Raw genomic sequence first — 17,223 nt, 5'->3', positions numbered from 1 at the left:
GCAGGGACCAGCTCGACCACCGTGGACAGGCCGCGTAAGCCCTGTGAGCCGCGGGGTCCACAGCAGTGCGAGGCGAGTGCCGCGGGCCTCCCGGGGAGCCAACCGTTGGAACTCTGCTCCCTCGTCAGGATGGCCCCCCTTTAGTTTTAGGGATTTGGTCATAGCTTTCCGATTTCTTGGTTCAAGGACATTAAGTATCTATTAAGTGCCTGTACTTGCTCCAGTAAGTTGGTATAGATTGGTAAATTCCTTTTTTCGCTGTGAATTTAAATTGGTGCTATGTAGGTTTCAAACTTGGCTGGGGTCCCTGTATTAACTCCCTACGTTTGCCTCCTTTTCCTTGTATGTTCAGATTATGTGACAGGCCAAACCCCACACGCACACTTAACTGTCTCTCTTTGCCAGCAGCAGGTAGCAAGCGAGTCGGGTCAGGTCCCACCCTGGGTGCTCCTGTGGACAGCGTGGGCCCCCGCAGAGCCCTGATGTGCTGACCCGTTGCCTCCTCTGTCCCCCACCGGATGGCGGGCAGCTTGTGGACAGGCCCTGTCTTGTATTCCGGGGCCTCCGTCGGTGTTTGCCGATGGAAGAGTGACTGGTTAGCCGTAAGAGTTAGGAGTCCACGTGGTTAGGGCTGGGTGGTGTTATTTACCACAGACACTCTTTTCTCAGAAGACGAGGGTGGCCGTGGGAAGAGTGCGCTCCCTTTAAACTCCTACAGTTGTTTGAAGAGGAAAGAGTTCGCTGACAGGCCGGGTGCCCAGAGCACAGCCTCCAGAAACGCCCGGCACCGGTCTGAGTGCTGCCTTTCGCTTCTGGCCCCTCCAGCGGAGTCTCAGCTTCCTTTTCAGCAGTGGCTGTGCTGTCTCTTTTGTGACTCCTCCAGAGCGTGCTTAATATAGAGCCTTACACACGGGTGTGAAATGTTTGTTGAGTAATTGTCCTTATGTCCGATTTAACTGGTTCCTTCAGACAGCCACTGTTCTAGGGCTTAACTAGAAAGAAACGTTGACTTTTAAGGTTGCCTTTTTTTTTTTTTTTTTTTTTAATCCCCTAGAAGAGTTTTTAGGGAAAGGGAAATGTTTGCATCATAGCCTAGCTTTTTAGATTTCCCCACGTACAGGTGTATTCTGAGGACCATCCGTCAGTGCAAGTTCAGTGCTCACACTTAGGTTCGGGGCCCCAGGTTAATAAGCATGTGGATGGTTTCAGAGGGTTTATATGCTTTGAAAAGTACGCCTGATTTATACCTGTCACGTTTATCATCGTGGCTGTGATGCCTTTGTCCTTTAAAAGTGAACCAGCAGGGGGGGTGCCTGACTGGCTCAGTTGGGGGGAGTGTGTGACTCTTGACCTCGAGGACGTGAGTTCAAGCCCCACGGTGGGCGTGGCGCCTACTTTAAAAAAATGGTAGGGACACGTGGGTGTCAGTTAAGTGTCCAGCTCTTGGTATCGGCTCAGGTCACGATCTCACAGTTAATGGGTTTGAGCCCCACGTTGGGTTCTGCACTGGCAGCATGGAGCCTGCTTGGGATTCTCTCTCTCCCTCCCCCCCTTTTGCCCCTCCCCTGCTCTCCCTCTCTGCCTCTCTCTCAGTTGTCTCTCAAAATAAATGAATAAACTTAAAAAAAAAAAAATTAAAAGTAAAGCAGCAGTGGCAGCAAAACCCAAATCCTCTTTGTGCTGAAGCCTGACCGGCTAAGTTGAAAGCAAACAGCGTTTGAGTGCCGTGACGTTTGTGTTCCAGGGTGCAGTAGCCCCGCACCCGGCCCGGGGAAGGAATGGGAGGAGTACGTGCAGATCCGGTCTCTCGTCGAGAAAATACGGAAAAAACAAAAAGGTACATTTTCTAGAACGGTAATCGTATTTGAATAAAATCACGGAGGGACTTGGCACAGGTCAGAAAGCTTGTGAGGTCAGTGAAGGACCCGGCGTCATTCCTGCCTGCGGAAGGTCACTGCGAAGGGGCCCGGAGTTAGGGAGAGATGCGCTGGGCAGCTGTCCCAGGACCTCTCCCATTTCTGAGGTGTGGCTGCCGGCTTTGGAAGGAGTGAGAATGTTCGGCTGTAGGGGAAAAGTGTTCATATGCAGGGGCTAAGATGACACGACTTTTGTTTGTCTGTATTTTATGAAATCTCTGTTGAGAGCCGTTTGTTTTCTGTAGTGTGTTTCCTTTAGGGTTTGAGGTCGGTACACAATGCCATGAGTGATCAACACACAAATACGCACTAATCGAAGTCAAACAATGAACTCAAACAAATCTTGGTTAAATAAGAGGCGAAGTTATATATCCAAAGCAGTGTTTTTACAGGGTGTGTTCAGCAGGTGTCTTAATGATTCTCAGCCAGGCCGGCGACAGGGCCAAGTGTCAGTTTGAAAAACCCTATTCAATATGCCTATTGTCTTAGTTCTATAAAGCACAAAAAATAAAAGATTGGTGTGCAGGGCCACATGGGAGGTAGCAGGGAAAAACACAAGGAGCCTGCATTTTAAAGGGTGAGAAGAACCTTCTTAGACCCCGTTTTTGTGCATTGCCCTGAAAGTGAATCACAAGAGGGTTTGTTTTTTTATTTGCTCTCCATAGTGGTAGTTTTATCGCTGTCCTGTGCAATTCTGCGAACCTCCGGGCTTTAGGTTAGATGGTCTCGGACCCCAGATGGTGACAGGTTCCTTTATAATGTGTTTATTTGCACCAAGTGGTAGACTGTGCTGATCCCAGTTCACCCAGTGGATAGCTGAACAAGTTTTGTACGTCCTGAGTGTCTGTTGTCAGCAGAATCTGCTAACTACGACTGACACGAAGGTGAGAGCATTCTGAGTTCTCAGCGAAGAGGGACTTCTGTCTAAGAGCGTCCGTACACAGTCGAGTCTCCTGCGTGGCCCCCGGCCGTCCTGCTTCACAGACCCAGGGGACCATTGACCGTGTCCCGGTGACGTGACTCCAGGCACCTGGGCTGGACTCCACGCCTTGCTCCTGACGTTTTCGAAGCTCCCGTTCTTCTCCCTTTATTCATCAAATAGTGGTTCTTCCCGGCTTTGGAAAAAAGCCTGGCTCTTCAGGTCTTTGAATATTTCAAACATGCTGAAAAGGCCAAAAAATAACACAACAACGCCGAAGAATCTCCCACCCAGACTGGATCAGTCCCCCAAGCCGGGTTCCCCCTCCTTCCCACCTGCTGGTCTGACCCTGTCCCTCCCTCCATCCTGTGTTTTGTTTTCATTGTTTTTGAGAAATACACGCTGCAGTCAGAGCTGAAGCCCCATGCTTCTGTCGCCTTCCCTTCTTGCTCTCTGGAGTTGGTCTTTGCTGAGAATATTTTTCCACTTCATGCATAACCCCATAAAAATACATGGTCATAAGTGGTATTTTCAAAATTTGCATAAATGGTATCAGGCCACTTGAATTTTTAGAAACACGGTGTTACATTTGTTTTATTTGCGGTGATGTGTACGGTCCACCTCATGCAGGTCATTGGACAGAATTGTGCAAGACCGTCTGGTCCTGCGTTCTGAGGACCAGGCCTGTAGCGCCCAGCCCTACACGCGCCTCCTGTGCCCGTGCCAGCTGCCGATTTCTGTCTCCCTGGGAATTTTGCTAAAGCAAAGCTGCGGATGAGACCTGGCACGCTGCACTCGGGGTGGGGGGGCTGCTCTTACGACTGAGGTGGTGAAGCCCCTGCGCCCCCTTCCAGTGCCTTGCCCCCTGCAGCTCCTCAGTCAGCAGTCCTGTGACAGCAAGCGCGTCCCTGTAACCACCAGTGGTCTAGGGGCGTAACGCGCCTCTTTGTCACTGGTTAGCTTATGTACTGGGACTGTTCGGTGATTAGGGTTGTTCTGTTTTTCTTTCCTTGTGATTTCTCCTTTTGCCCGTGTGTTATTTAGAAGTGTCCCATTTAACTTCCAACTATTTGGGGATTTTCGAGATCTTTTCCTTTTGTTGATTTCCAATTTGATTATGCTGTAATCAGAGAACATTGTATGAATTCCGCCTTTTCCAGTTTACTGTACTTAAAAAATTTTAAGCCAATTTGTCTATTTTTTAAGCTTTTCTTTTTAAAGTTTTTCACTAAAGCATAACTGACGTGATATTGTATTAGTGTCAGGCGTGTGACATAGGGATTGGATATTCCGTACATTACAAAATGGTCACCTCTGTAGGTGTGGTGACCACCTGTCTCTGGTGATGAGTTTTGATTTCAAGATTGGAGCGTTATCACTATTTCCAGTGTGTGTTTTTTTAGTTTCCGAGAGCAGAAGGAATAACCATAGATCCTAAACGTAGCTCTTGTTTTCTAACACATGGAATTGATACAGGTCTGTCTGTTACTTTTGATGGAAAAAGAGAAGATTACTTTCCCGACCTAATGAAGTGGGCCTCTGAAAACGGAGCCTCTGTCGAGGGTTTTGAAATGGTCAACTTCAAAGAAGAGGGCTTTGGTTTGAGAGCAACAAGAGACATCAAGGTGAGTTTTGATCCCTTCGTCCGGGGAGCCCTCCGTGTGCTTGGATTGTGCTGCCATGCGGGGATGGGACGTGCAGTCAGGTGTCTGGGCTTGCCCTGACCTCTTAGGCGAACAGGCAGCCTGCAGCCAGCACTCCATGACCTGCTGCGGGGTCTCCAGGCTGACCGGGGGCCTGGAAGAGCCTTGCCCGTGTTCGAAGCAGCCCCTTCCTGTCTGTCCTCCCTGGGAGCCGCGCTGCTAACCAGTGACCTGGGGCAAGTCAGTTCATGTTTCAGAGCCTCTGTTAGGAGGTCACAGAACAAGCCTCAAAGGATTCGAGACTTGAACGGAAGGATGTGGGCTCAGGTTGATTAGGAAGGGGAGCCCACGGGGCCTGCGATAGAGTGGCTGTGGGGCGGAGGGCGGGCAGTGTCGGGTGCTTACTGGTTTTCTGGCGAAGGTGACTGAGTGCTTGGTGGTGCCACCTGCTGAAGCCTCACGGCCAGAGCTGAACGGGAAGGAGGAAGGGCAGTACAATCTGCTCAAAGGGACAAATGCTTTTCCTCTGCTCTGGGTCATTCTTTCCAGATGAAGGCGGCAGCTGCACCCCAACATTCCCAGCCTCTCTCTGACCCTCACTCGCCTCTCTCAGGAGGCATAGCTTAATCTGATGACTTGGGGCGAAGGAGCTGGCCGTGGCCTCTTTCTTGGTGGGAGCTGCTTCCCCACGTGCATCCCTTCCGCTGTGCTCTCTCCACTCTATAAGCTTTACAGGGGCAGGCGGCACGTGGGGAGGCCCGTGGGGCTCCAGTTCTGCCTGGAACTAGGTGGGGGAGTCTGTCTAATTCTGGGATTCAGTAGGTGATATTTTGGGTGACCATCTGTTGTAGTCTTGTGTCTCTCTCAGTGGGTTCAGAACGTGCATGGAGGAAGTGACTGTTACTTATTCGGGCCCCTCAAACCTCAGGCAACATTTTTGGTCAAGTTGTAGTTAGCCTTTCATTGATACAGTGATACAACGTAGACTGGTTTATTTGACACTATTAAACGTGTAGTATGTGAATCCTCCCTTGTTCGTTATCATACCAGCGTTCCAAAGGAAAAAAAAAAAATCCCAAGGTCTCTTCCTTCATGATGCTTATAATCTATAGTAAGGAAGGAGACACACGGAAACATAGTTAAATGGTAGACATTGGGCAGAGGCCCCTGGTAACCAGGATGTCACACGGTCTTCTCTTGCGTCAGAGGAGAAGCATCATTTGTATAGATGCCACCCCAAGTATCTCAGCTGTAGTCTGTTTTCACTGTGTGCATTTTTTTAAGTTTTACTGAGGTCTAATTGATTAAAAAAACTGCACTTATCTAACGCTTACATTTTGATGGGTTGGGCATAAGCATACACCCATGTCATTACCGCAGTCAGGGCACTGCTATGTGCATGTTTTAAGCAACATAGATACGTATGCAGAACGTACCAAAAAGAGACCTCACGTGCTGGCAGAGGATGAGGTAACGCTTTGGATAAGAAATTCAGTAAACCAAAACACGTCTTAGGGACTTGTGTGTTTGCTGGTTATCATTGTGCTTTATTTCTATTATTATTATTATTTTTTAACATTTATTCATTTTTGAGAGAGAGAGAGAGAGAGAGAGAGAGAGACGGAGTGTGAGCAGGGTAGGGGCAGAGAAAGAGGGAGACACAGAATCCGAAGCAGGCTCCAGACTCTGAGCTGTCAGCACAGAGCCCGACGCAGGGCTTGACCCAACGAACTGTGAGATCATGACCTGAACTGAAGTCAGATGCTACATTGACTGAGCCACCCAGGCGCCCCTCATTGTGCTTCTTAAAGACAAGCATGCAGAGAAAGGAATGTTACTCTGGCCTCAGAAGTTCAATGGCAAGAACAATTCATGTTGACAGAGTCAAGTTTTTGTTGGAGAGAGAAATTTTTGTTTGTTTTGTTTTTAGAACTTAAAAGTACAGCAAAGAATTAAGAGTTTTGTGCGCCACCTCAAATCGCTATGTTTGCTGTGAAGTTGAAAGTCCCATTTTTTATTTGTTTTCTCAGTATGTATAGTCAGTGTTTCTGTTGGAAGTAGGATTTTAAACCCTGCTTCTGTTTGTTTACACCATAAATGCTTACATCTAAAAATATATTTGATGATTAAAAATGAAGTGCTAATATGCAGCCTTCAATAGTATTTCCTGTGTAATTGGGTTTCTGACCATAGATGAAGTTTGGGCTGATGATTGTTACATGTTTTGATGATTCTATGATTTTCTTATTTTTTTCCTCCTAGGCAGAAGAATTATTTTTGTGGGTTCCACGAAAATTACTAATGACCGTTGAATCTGCTAAAAATTCAGTGTTGGGTGAGAATAATTTCTGACTCATTCAAGGCAAAGTACAAACGATAAAAATATGAGATTTTATTTTGTAGTTCTAAGGACCGTATTTGGATGTTTTCTCAAACTAGTGAAATAGTCCACCAAATTCATACTGTTTTCCATGCTTTTTAATCTTCGGAAGAAAGGTGCATGTTAACTTAAATATTACAAGGCTTTCCGGTTATTTCTGTACCTTGAGTATATATTTTGAATGAATACCTTTTAAGGCACTTTGTGGAACTTAACGCTGTTAACGTCTGGGTTAATTCAGGGCCCTTATATTCTCAAGACCGGATTCTTCAAGCTATGGGAAATATCACACTGGCCTTTCATCTGCTGTGTGAGCGAGCCGACCCTAACTCTTTCTGGCAGCCCTACATTCAGACCCTCCCCAGCGAATATGACACTCCTCTCTACTTTGAAGAGGATGAAGTTCGGGACCTTCAGTCCACACAAGCCATACATGATGTCTTCAGCCAGTATAAGAACACAGCCCGGCAGTACGCCTACTTCTATAAGGTCATCCAGGTGAGTGGCTGGATACCGCTTAAATGTACGTTGAAGAGTGAGAAGGAAAGGGAAATCGATAGCGGAAGTGTTTACTTCACATATTATTAAGGATGCTTAAACATTGCGCTTTTTAAGTTAAAAGGCATTGCAATTCTAGTCCACTGTCTCTCTTTGTTCAGAATATCACTGAAGTACGGTTTGAGTGGATCTGACTTGATCAGTGGCCGGTGTGGATATAAGCAGTGCCTGTTCCTGAATCAGGAAAGTCACCAAACTTTTCTGAAAAGGAAAGGTTACAGTGGAACTTTAGAAGCTTTAAAATGTATCTGGTACAAAAAGGTGCTCCGTGTGTCAATTTTCCAAGAAAAGGAAAGGCTCTTTGTGGGTTCTCCATGTATATATTCACATGTATTTTACTAAATCATAGTGGCAGTTAATTTACTAATTCATAAAGCTGAGTTTTTGGTGTCTTTCAAAGTGTGCCATATATTATATTAATTTTAATTAGTTCTAAGTGAAAGCGTTCTATAAAAAGGTGTGTAAGGTTGTGAACATTTGAATTACACCTGGTTACTCCTTTCTTAGTTTTGGCATTTCAGCTGGCGTTATCTTTCGTTTCCCGTCGAACAGCCGTCCGACAGCTCAGAGTCGGTGTCGTGGTTCCCTCTGGAGCTGAGACGAGGGAGTGACTCTGGCCCCAAGTTTCCCCTTTCTCTGTAGCTTAAGAATTAGCCCCTGGGCCGCAGTACCTGATACGTGGCCAGTGGGGATGCCGCTCAACTTCCCATGTTGTACGAGGGCAGCCCCCAAACAAGGACTTTTCCAACCCCAAATGTCAGTAGTGCTACGGTCGAGAAATCTTGCTTTGTGTTTATATATAGAACAAAGCATCTCAAGTACCTACATGATACCAGAGTTCACCATCATTCCTGACTAATGACTGGATGCCTGGGGCCTGCCTGAACAGAAACAACTCCAGCTTTTTAGTGAGATGAACTTGAGCTGAAACCCAGATTCCGTATCTCACTTGCTATTTAAATATACTTTGGACATACAGCGAACCTTTGAACAGCACGGTTTGAACGGCGTGGGTCCACTCACCCACAGTTCTTTTTCATAAATACAGCACGGTGTTGTGTCTGTATTTTCTCTCAGGATTCTGTTCGTAACGTTTCCTTTGCTCCAGCTTTATTGTGACAACGCTGTGTATGTGTGTGTGTGTGTGTGTACACGTACGTATGTGTGTATACATACACGTATATTTACATATGTACAAATAATGTGTAACCTGCAAAATATATGTTAATCACCTGTTCTTATCAGCGGGACTTCCTGTCAACCGTAGGCTGTTAGCGGTTCAGTTTCGGGGGGAGTCAAAAGTGCTGTGTCGATTTTCGCCTGGGTGAGGGTCAGCACCCCATCACCTGCATCATTTGGGGGTCAGCCATAGGCGCTTTGCCCCTCTTTGTTTCTGCATCTGTAGGATAGAAGCATGAGCCCCGTTTCTCAGGGTAACTGATGTCAGCCAGCCAAGGTCGGGCTTCTGCCAGAGCACGCGTGCGGCGCCGGGCCTCGGTGTCCGTGGCCTTAGGAGCACAGTCTCGTCTGGGGAGCACGAAGGACATCTCGGTTGAAGCCCCCGCATCCGGTGCAGCGTGCTGATCGGGGAGGTGCGCTCCGGGGCGGTGCTGTTTGGGGCGTGTGTCCGTGCTCCTGTTTCCTCATCTGTAAAACGGGATAGTGCCGCGCCCGACTGCAGGGTTGCAGAACCAACCACACGCGTTGATCTGTGTGCGGCCCTTGACCCAGCAGCGTTGGCTGCAGAAATTCTCCCTCCATTTGTGTCTATTTTGCATCTCGTTCCTTCAGGCCGTGTCGCTCAGTTGTTTCCGTTTTTTATTGCTCTAAATTGCTTCTCCCCCACACCTGCCTGCCGTTCCTTCGGTTAGTTCTTCTTAACCTTGTGTCCGAAGCAGCCCTAGCGGCCACGGATATGAGTATTCCCTCAAGACCAGGGACTGCACTCGCAGTGACCCGTTGCAAGCTCAAAATTGAGCTTCGAGTCTTAGGCTTTTGTCGTCATTGTTGATGACTTTGCTTTCTCGTTGTGAACCACTAACAGTTGACCCAGACGTCTGTGTGTTGGCTCCAGTTTAAAACCCGTGTTAAGTGACGTACCGTCGAGTCAGGCTGGCGCTGCAGGAAAACGGCCCAGTTTGTCCTGGGACCCTCCGGGCTGCCGCGTGTGCCTGTTCCAGTGGGAGGAGGACGGCTTCGCGTGTGGCAAACACTGTCCTCCCGACTCCGCGGTCAATTGCGGGACACTCACTTCACGTTAGTAAACCAGACAGTAGAAGGGAGTCACCACAAAGTGGAACGGCATCCCGATGCGATTTGGTGGGACAGTTCCCAGCGAGTGGTTTTCCTTCAGTGCTGGTTGGAATAGCACAGGCAGCGTGAAAGGGGGGCGAGGTGGCGTGACAGCCGGGAGGGTCCAGCTGTAGGGCGGAGGGTGTTTGTGTAGCTGTCTTTTAAAAAGTGACGCCGCGAGTCTAGCCGCTTTTCTGGCTGTAGAAGGTTCTTGCTGCTCACGGCAGTCTTCGGGATCCACAGGAAACACACACGCTCATGTTGGACTGCCGTGATTTTGTTAGGTCGGGTTTTCTCGCCCCAGCGGCAAACCGTGTGTCTTCCTCCTGCTGTTCCAGGGTCAGGTGTGGGGCTTTTGCTCCGTTTTAGGAGATCACTTCATCAGTGTGTTGGCACTCGGGGAGAGGGAGTGAGGAGTGTGTTACATCAGTTCATTGTTAACATTTTTTTTTTTTTTTTAATGTTTATTTTTGAGAGAGAGACACAGCATGAGCAGGGGAGGGGCAGAGAGAGGAGGAGACACAGAATCCGAAACAGGCCCCCAGGCTCTGAGCTGTCAGCACCCAGCCCGACGTGGGGCTGAAACTCACAGACCGCGAGATCATGACCTGAGCCCGAAGTCGGTCGCTTAACCGACTGAGCCACCCAGGCGCCCCACCGTTGTTAACATTTTCATTACAGTGACGTGTCCTTGGTTTTGTTTTGTTGGGCACTGTGGCTCTTAACCTTTTCTGGGTCATGGGAGAACCCTCTTCCCAGAGAAACGTACATATGTTCTATATCACAAACGCTCGTGTACCGATTGAGGGTGTCCAGATTTTCCAGAACCTGATTTGCAGGTTTTAGTTACGGCTTCCCAATTGAAGTTATTTTCCTGCGGCTGGGCATTGACACTGAAACTCGTTATTTTTCTTCTGAGCTGACTGCTGGCTTGAAGGTCTGCAGGCCACAGTTCTTGGTCGCTGTGTCCGGTGCACCAGCAGCGTGAGTGCAAGCATGACACGGTCCTGTGTGTCTCTGCTGATGACCCCCAGTCCCTGGGGGGAAGGGCCCAGAAAAGTGTTGACAGTCGCTTCAGTAGCATGTCTTGCTTCAGGCTCTAGGATGTTAATTCTGAAAGAAAAGCAGCATTGGTACTAACTTCTGGTAATTATAAATTCTTTTAGGTAGATTTCTCTATCGCAATTTTTATTTTAATGTTTGTCTCTCTGTCTCCTTGGTTGTTGTTGACTAAAAATCAGAAAAATAACTTCCCATGCTCTTTTCTCGCAGCGTATTTTCTCGGTCAAGGGTTTTTCACAGCGACCACTTGTTCAGATTACTTTCTGTCTTTAACTTGCTTTAACAGGATTTGTTCAGAAGTCTTTCTGAGCCTCTGCTGGTTCTCCTCTGCAGAGTCGGGGTTTGGGTTTTCTAGGTTTTTTTACATTATACTTACATCGTATTCTTGAGATGAGATGAGATGTTCAGCATATAGGGTTTTCTCTAGGTGTTCAGCAGGTGGTAGTGTGTAACCAGAAGCCTCAGACTCCAGGAGTTGTGAGAGCAGACCTTGTGTGAAGGTGGGAGGCCTGCTGGTGAGGCCTTAACACTGCAGCTCGGTGGTTGAGAAATGTCTACCCAGGCTCAGGGAGCTAAGGTAGGACCCGTGGCTCAGCCCGACACCGGAAAGGGCTTGTGTGGATTGACACCCCTGAGCACTGGTGAAATTTCTGTCAGTTTGTGAAACGGGGACCAGTGAAGAAGAGAAGATTAGTGGTAGAAGGCAGAACTTGGGATTTTAAGCCATTGCAGGGTTTTTATTTATTTTGAAACTTATTTTTATGATTTTTTTTTTTTTTAAAGCTTATTTATCTTGAGAGAGAGAGAGAGAGAGCATGTGCACAAGTTGGGAAGGGGCAGAGAGAGAGGGAGAGAGAGAATCCCAAGCGGGCCCCACACTGTCAGTGCCCAGCCACAAAATCGCGAGATGGTGACCTGAGCCCAAGTCAGACACTCACCCGAGTGAGCCACCCAGGCGCCCCAAAACTGTTGCAGAGGTTTTAAACCTATAAGAATACACCCAGCAGACCGGGGCTTTCCAGAGTTCGGCTCCAAGTTGAGATTTCTGCATGGAAATATGGGACCGGTTTTGTGATAGAAATCACTGGAAAGGGAGGGTTTGGCTTACAGCCAGCTCTGACGCAGTGTAATTGTGTGAAGGTGAAGAGATCCTATCAGATCTGCCGGACTTAACACAGATGAACGATAGTCCACGTGTGTTGCTGACCCATGCCAGTGAAGAAGAACTGAACAGATCCTCTGAATGAAGAGTTGGTTTAATTGGCGATCCCATCTAACGGACCCGGCACCGCAATGCGGGGTGCCAGCTTCTAAGGTTGCTGTCTCGGGACCCGCACGTTTTCCTGTGTTGCCGAGCTCAGATACGGTGTTCGTTCAAGGAGATGCAACGGTGGAGGGCTTAATAGAATAGAGGTTTTATCTATAAAATGACTGTTTTCCATCGATCCCCTAACCTGTGCGATTTGTCCCACCTCACCTGGGTCTTGTCTTTTGTGTAGACCAGTTTGAGCGGTTCAAGGGCAGGGATGGAGATGGAGAGACTCCCGTGTGTGCTAAGTGCCACGAACCGTACTTCGGTGCAGCAAGCTTCCCCTGTGTCGGCCTTAAGGCCTCGGGACGGAGTCAGGCAGTCTTAAGTTGGCTCTCTCCCTTGAATAGCCCGCTTCCCCTACCTCACCGGGGCTGCAGTGGCAGAAGATTCTAGCAGTCCTCCTCACGACCTGGCAGGAAACAGAGCCCACCAAGCGGCAGAGGAAGACGTCCCATTCGGTTCTTGGCCTCCCGTGGCTCTTGCGGCTAAAACACACACAGTTGCTTCTCCCGTTGCTCACGGTTCTACCTTGTCTCTGATGGAGGCACACGAGAATTGCACGAGGTGTGAGTTGCCAGACAGGCGTAGCTCATGTTCTCCTAAAGCTCTCCTCTACGCTTGGAAGCGGATCCCACACGGGGCCGTCGGGGAGGAGCGTCCGAGTGGAGTGAGCAGTAGTTTACTCTGAGGACCCCGATGTCCAGAGACGCTCGGGTGACATCTGTCAGCGCACGGAGCTGCTTGCAGACCTCGGTGTGGATGCGTGTGCTTGAGCAGCGTGGTGAGGGAGCACACGCACGTGGGTTCCTGGAAGTGTGTCCTCTGGAGGCCGAGGCTGTGAGCTGGCGCTTCCCGGGTCGTGCACAGCTTGTGGCTCGCAGGCGATGCGGGGCTCTGCGTGGTCCGCTTCCCCCGCCGTCGGTCCTGCCCCTCCGCCTGGAAACCTGTGTACGAGCCTTCCTTCACGGGCCCGTCCACCGCCTCCTGACCTTGGAGTTGCTGCCCCGGCTTTTGTTTTGAACCCGCGTGTCCTCTCGATTGTTCCATTTTTCAGCTAATGAATGTGTCTCTCCGGTGTGGGAGCTGGCGCACCGGATGGGGACTGGGCTCCCTGGGGATTTAAACGACTTTTCTTTCTAAATGTTTTGTTTTCTAATGTTGTCAAAATGAATGAACTTTCACTCTTATAGAAAAGTTGCCTGGGCTGATGGCTCAGAGCCTGGAGCCTGTTTCCGATTCTGTGTCTCCCTCTCTCTCTGCCCCTCCCCTGTTCATGCTCTGTCTCTCTCTGTCCCAAAAATAAATAAACGTTGAAAAAAAAAAAAATTAAAAAAAAAAAAAAAAAGGGGCGCCTGGGTGGCGCAGTCGGTTAAGCGTCCGACTTCAGCCAGGTCACGATCTCGCGGTCCGTGAGTTCGAGCCCCGCGTCGGGCTCTGGGCTGATGGCTCAGAGCCTGGAGCCTGTTTCCGATTCTGTGTCTCCCTCTCTCTCTGCCCCTCCCCTGTTCATGCTCTGTCTCTCTCTGTCCCAAAAATAAATAAACGTTGAAAAAAAAAAAATTAAAAAAAAAGAAAGAAAAGTTGCATGCAAAGCGCAAAGTTGAAAGTGTGGCCGCGGATGGACGGACGGACGCTGCTTCCTGGATACCGTCCCCCTGACCTCGTTCCCACGTACGTGATTTTCCTCGGAGGCTAACGTGTGCCAGATGGGACGTTTTTGTCCTTAGCCGCGTTTGTGGCGAAGCCACCCGCGTGGATAGCTGCAGAAGTGAAGAGGGAAGGAAGCGAGTCAGAGGTGATGGTGGGAACAGAGGAGGCCGTTTGACAGGTTTGGAGGTGTCAGAGGCGGGAGCAGCGAGTCCATACTTATTCCTTGGCTGCCGTGGTAACAGACTGGGTAGAGGCCATGGGACACGGAGGGAGAGGATGATTTCTGTTCGCACGGTGCTCATGTGAGTTGGCTGGGGCCTTTTCCCTTCAGGTGGGTAGTTTCTGTGCCATGTGCCTCATGGGACTGGCCTGGGGAGGCAGGACAGGGGTGGGGCCGGGCCGAGTGGCTCCTGAACACATGGCAGGAAACCCCGAGCCCAGCTGGTCTCACCTGCTTTCCCCTCCGGGGCTGTTGTCCTTCCGGTTACCTGGGAGGGGGCTGGTCACTCTCCCTTTGCAGGTGTAGAATCCAGATGTGGGGCAGCTGGCCGGATGCTGAGGGCCCTACACCCTGGGCTGGGGTCGGAGCAGATCTGCTAGCCCCACGCCCATGTCCTTGGATCGCTGAAGTTTCTGGTCTTAATTTTGGGACAAAGAACTTTGGGACAAAGTTTATTTTTTTATGTTAATTTAATTTTGAGGAGGGTGGGGCAGAGAGTAGGGGAGGCAGGATCTGAAGCAGGCTTTGCAGTCTGTGCAGAGCCCGACGTGGGGCTTGAATTTGCAAACCGCGCGAGATCATGACCTGAGCTGAAGTTGGATGGTTAACCAACTGAGCCACCCAGGTGGCCTAGAAGTGGTCTGTTTTTAAGGGCAGAGCAGTCTTGTTTAAAATCTCCCTTGGGCTATTTTACAGAAAGCTGAGTAAGGCCTGCTGATTTCGAGGCCCCTGCTGGTCAGGCCCATGTGGGGCCTACACAGGGCTCACCTGCTGGCAGTTTTTTCCAGCTGTGGAAAGAAATGCCCCTCCTGCCCTGCCCGCCTCACACTGTACAGAGAGGTGGGAGATGCTCACTCTCAGAGGAACCCACACCTCTGCCCACGGCTTTCCCTGCAAGCTGTGAGGAAGCTGGCGGTCCTTTCTTTATTGTTGTCTTGACCGATTCAGTGTTTGTTTAATTTATTTATTCATAATGTTTATTTATTTTTGAGAGAGAGAAAGAGAGCATGAGCAGGGGAGGAGCACAGAGAGAGGGGAACAGAGCCCAACGCGGGGCTCGAACTCATGAACCGTAAGATCATGACCCGAGCCAAAGTCGGACGCTTAACCAACACAGCAACCCAGATGCCCCTTTACGAATTCGTTTTTTAAAGATAATAAAAAATGTGAAAACACTGGAGCTTAGGAAATCCGTCCAGGTTTGCATCATCTCTGGAGACTTTCCAGTGCCGTTATAGTCTTTCTTAGAGCCTCTAGCTGTCTTGCTGAAACGTCCTGACCTGTATCCTTGCTGGTTCCCAATAGTTGACCTTGGCTGACCTTGACCACGAGTAATTTGTGTCACGTGTGCAAGAGTGTTTTCCTTATTGCGTTCCTCATGTAAGGTTTCTGTTTTGTAAATTATCCGTATTAAACATTTTCATCATTTTCATAAATAGAGACTGCAAATCTAAATCATTTAAAGATCCAATTTGTTTTTACCTGCGTTCACTTGTTTTGCATACCGTTAGAGCAGTGCAGGTAGACGTGGACCGCACCTTCCAGAACCCAGTGGTCCTTGTTTCCTGTTTTTTCCAGCTTGAGTTTCAGCAGCCTTTGGGGAACTTGAGAAATGCAGTGCTTTTCTCTCTGCTCATGGTTCTAAATGGGGAGGGCGTTCCTGTCTTGTCTCTGGGAGCATTTCATGCTGTGTCTGTTCAGGAGGAGGCGTGGCAGCCCCAGGCCCCGCATCCTCCTGTAGAAGTTCTTGGTACGAATTTGGCATCCCCCATCTGCCCTGTGTGCTAGTGTCATCCTGTCCTGCCCTTGCCTGTCCCCACTGACACTTCTCACTGGCAGCCCTCCTCTGGAACCACAGCCTCCCTCCCATTTCTCATCTGCTTACCTGACTCTGGGCCCCTTCGGAGATCTTTCACAGTTGCTAATCAGTTAGGAACAGGCATCCAACAAAGGAGGCACGTGGATTGTCCCTGTCTCCTACTTGACACGTCACCCAGGCATCAGCGTGTTCATAGAGGCACCTGCACGGGTAAGGCAGACAGAGCCACAGGCAGGACCTTACATACCCATCCCTGGTGGACTCCGGAAGGAAGGAGAATCAGCATTTGTGGCGTTGCCTGCTGTGTGTCAAGCACCGGGAAGAGAACTTTCTCTCCTGTTATTCTCATGGTGATGAGTCAGGAGCTACTGTCTTCCCATAAGAATCTGAGACAGAATTAACCAGGCTAGGTTTAGGACACACTCCCCGGATACCAGGCCCAGGTCACTGTGGTTAAATTCGTGTCTGGAGAGGTTAAAGCCTGAGAGGTTAGAGACAGGGCCTCGCTCTTAAGGTGGTGTTCATTGAGCCCACACTGCTGTGTGCCAGTGGTGGGCCACGGGGCTTGGCGAGGCTCCCCCAGTCCTCATTGTTACCCCATAGCTGGGCATCGTGCCATTTTCCAGGGGAGGAGGCAGGCTGGGAGTGAGAAAGCTGGCCGGACCTGCTGATGGCGAACCCGGATTGAGGCCTCAGTGCACCCCACCCTAGGGGCTGTCCTACTTCCCTCTGTCACTGCAGCCCTGTCCTTCCCTCACCAGCCCGCTTTACCAGCCCTGGCTCTTCCCACTAGTTGGATCAGTAGAACTTCGTGAAATCCACCCAAGTTTAAAAACAAGCCTCAAAAAAAAAAAAAAAAAAATCTTTCTTGAAAGCTGCTTTTTCTCCCCAGCCCCCCAAGGTCTATATTTGTAAATTCCCTAACCTCTGGGACAGGATTTTGGGGCTTTCTCTTCTGCGTGCTGGAAGACGGGACTTGCTCGTGTTTCTGACCTGGGATAAGTGCCCAGGAGAGTGAACACGTTGTGACCACACTTGTGGGTTGATGTTACCCTCCCAGGCTCCATTCCTGCCCTGCAGGACTGTGCTGTGTGTGATTTCCTGACGATCGGAATGGTGTGGGACACAGCCGCCGCATGGCCGCTGTTGGTATCCGTCATCTACTCTCCAGGAAGACAACAGAACCAGTAGAGTGTGCACGTGTGTAGAGGAAGAGATTTATTTTAAGGAGCTGGCTCGTGTCGTTATGGAGGCTGGCAACTCCAGAATTGACAGGAGGGACCAGCAGGGGGAGACCCTGCAAGGAGCCGATGCTGCAGCTCAAGTCCAAAGGCTGTGGGATTCCCCCTTGCTTGGGGAAGGTCAGTCAGCCTGTGTTCTGTTCCGGCCGTCAGCTGATTGGATGAGGCCCACCCGTGTTAGGAAGAGCACTCTGCTGTTTTTACTCATAGT

General features: G+C 49.6%; 1 protein-coding gene across 3 annotated transcripts in view; it reads left to right on the top strand.

The window, feature by feature from the left end:
• SETD3 (SET domain containing 3, actin histidine methyltransferase) overlaps positions 1–17,223 on the top strand; it is an 80,306-nt gene that overhangs the window by 15,536 nt on the left and 47,547 nt on the right. For all 3 annotated transcript variants that reach the window (XR_006705308.1, XR_006705307.1, XM_045452039.1), the window contains exons 3-6: positions 1,745–1,837; positions 4,312–4,460; positions 6,741–6,813; positions 7,100–7,356. Coding sequence is in view for 1 of the 3 variants with exons in the window: in XM_045452039.1 (XP_045307995.1) it covers positions 1,745–1,837; positions 4,312–4,460; positions 6,741–6,813; positions 7,100–7,356 (572 nt within the window). In the remaining 2 variants the exon portion in view is untranslated. The remainder of the gene's footprint in view (positions 1–1,744; positions 1,838–4,311; positions 4,461–6,740; positions 6,814–7,099; positions 7,357–17,223) is intronic.

This window comes from Leopardus geoffroyi, chromosome B3 (assembly GCF_018350155.1).
Source record: "Leopardus geoffroyi isolate Oge1 chromosome B3, O.geoffroyi_Oge1_pat1.0, whole genome shotgun sequence".
NCBI lineage: Eukaryota > Metazoa > Chordata > Mammalia > Carnivora > Felidae > Leopardus > Leopardus geoffroyi.
This window is presented reverse-complemented; position numbering and strand designations above follow the sequence as displayed.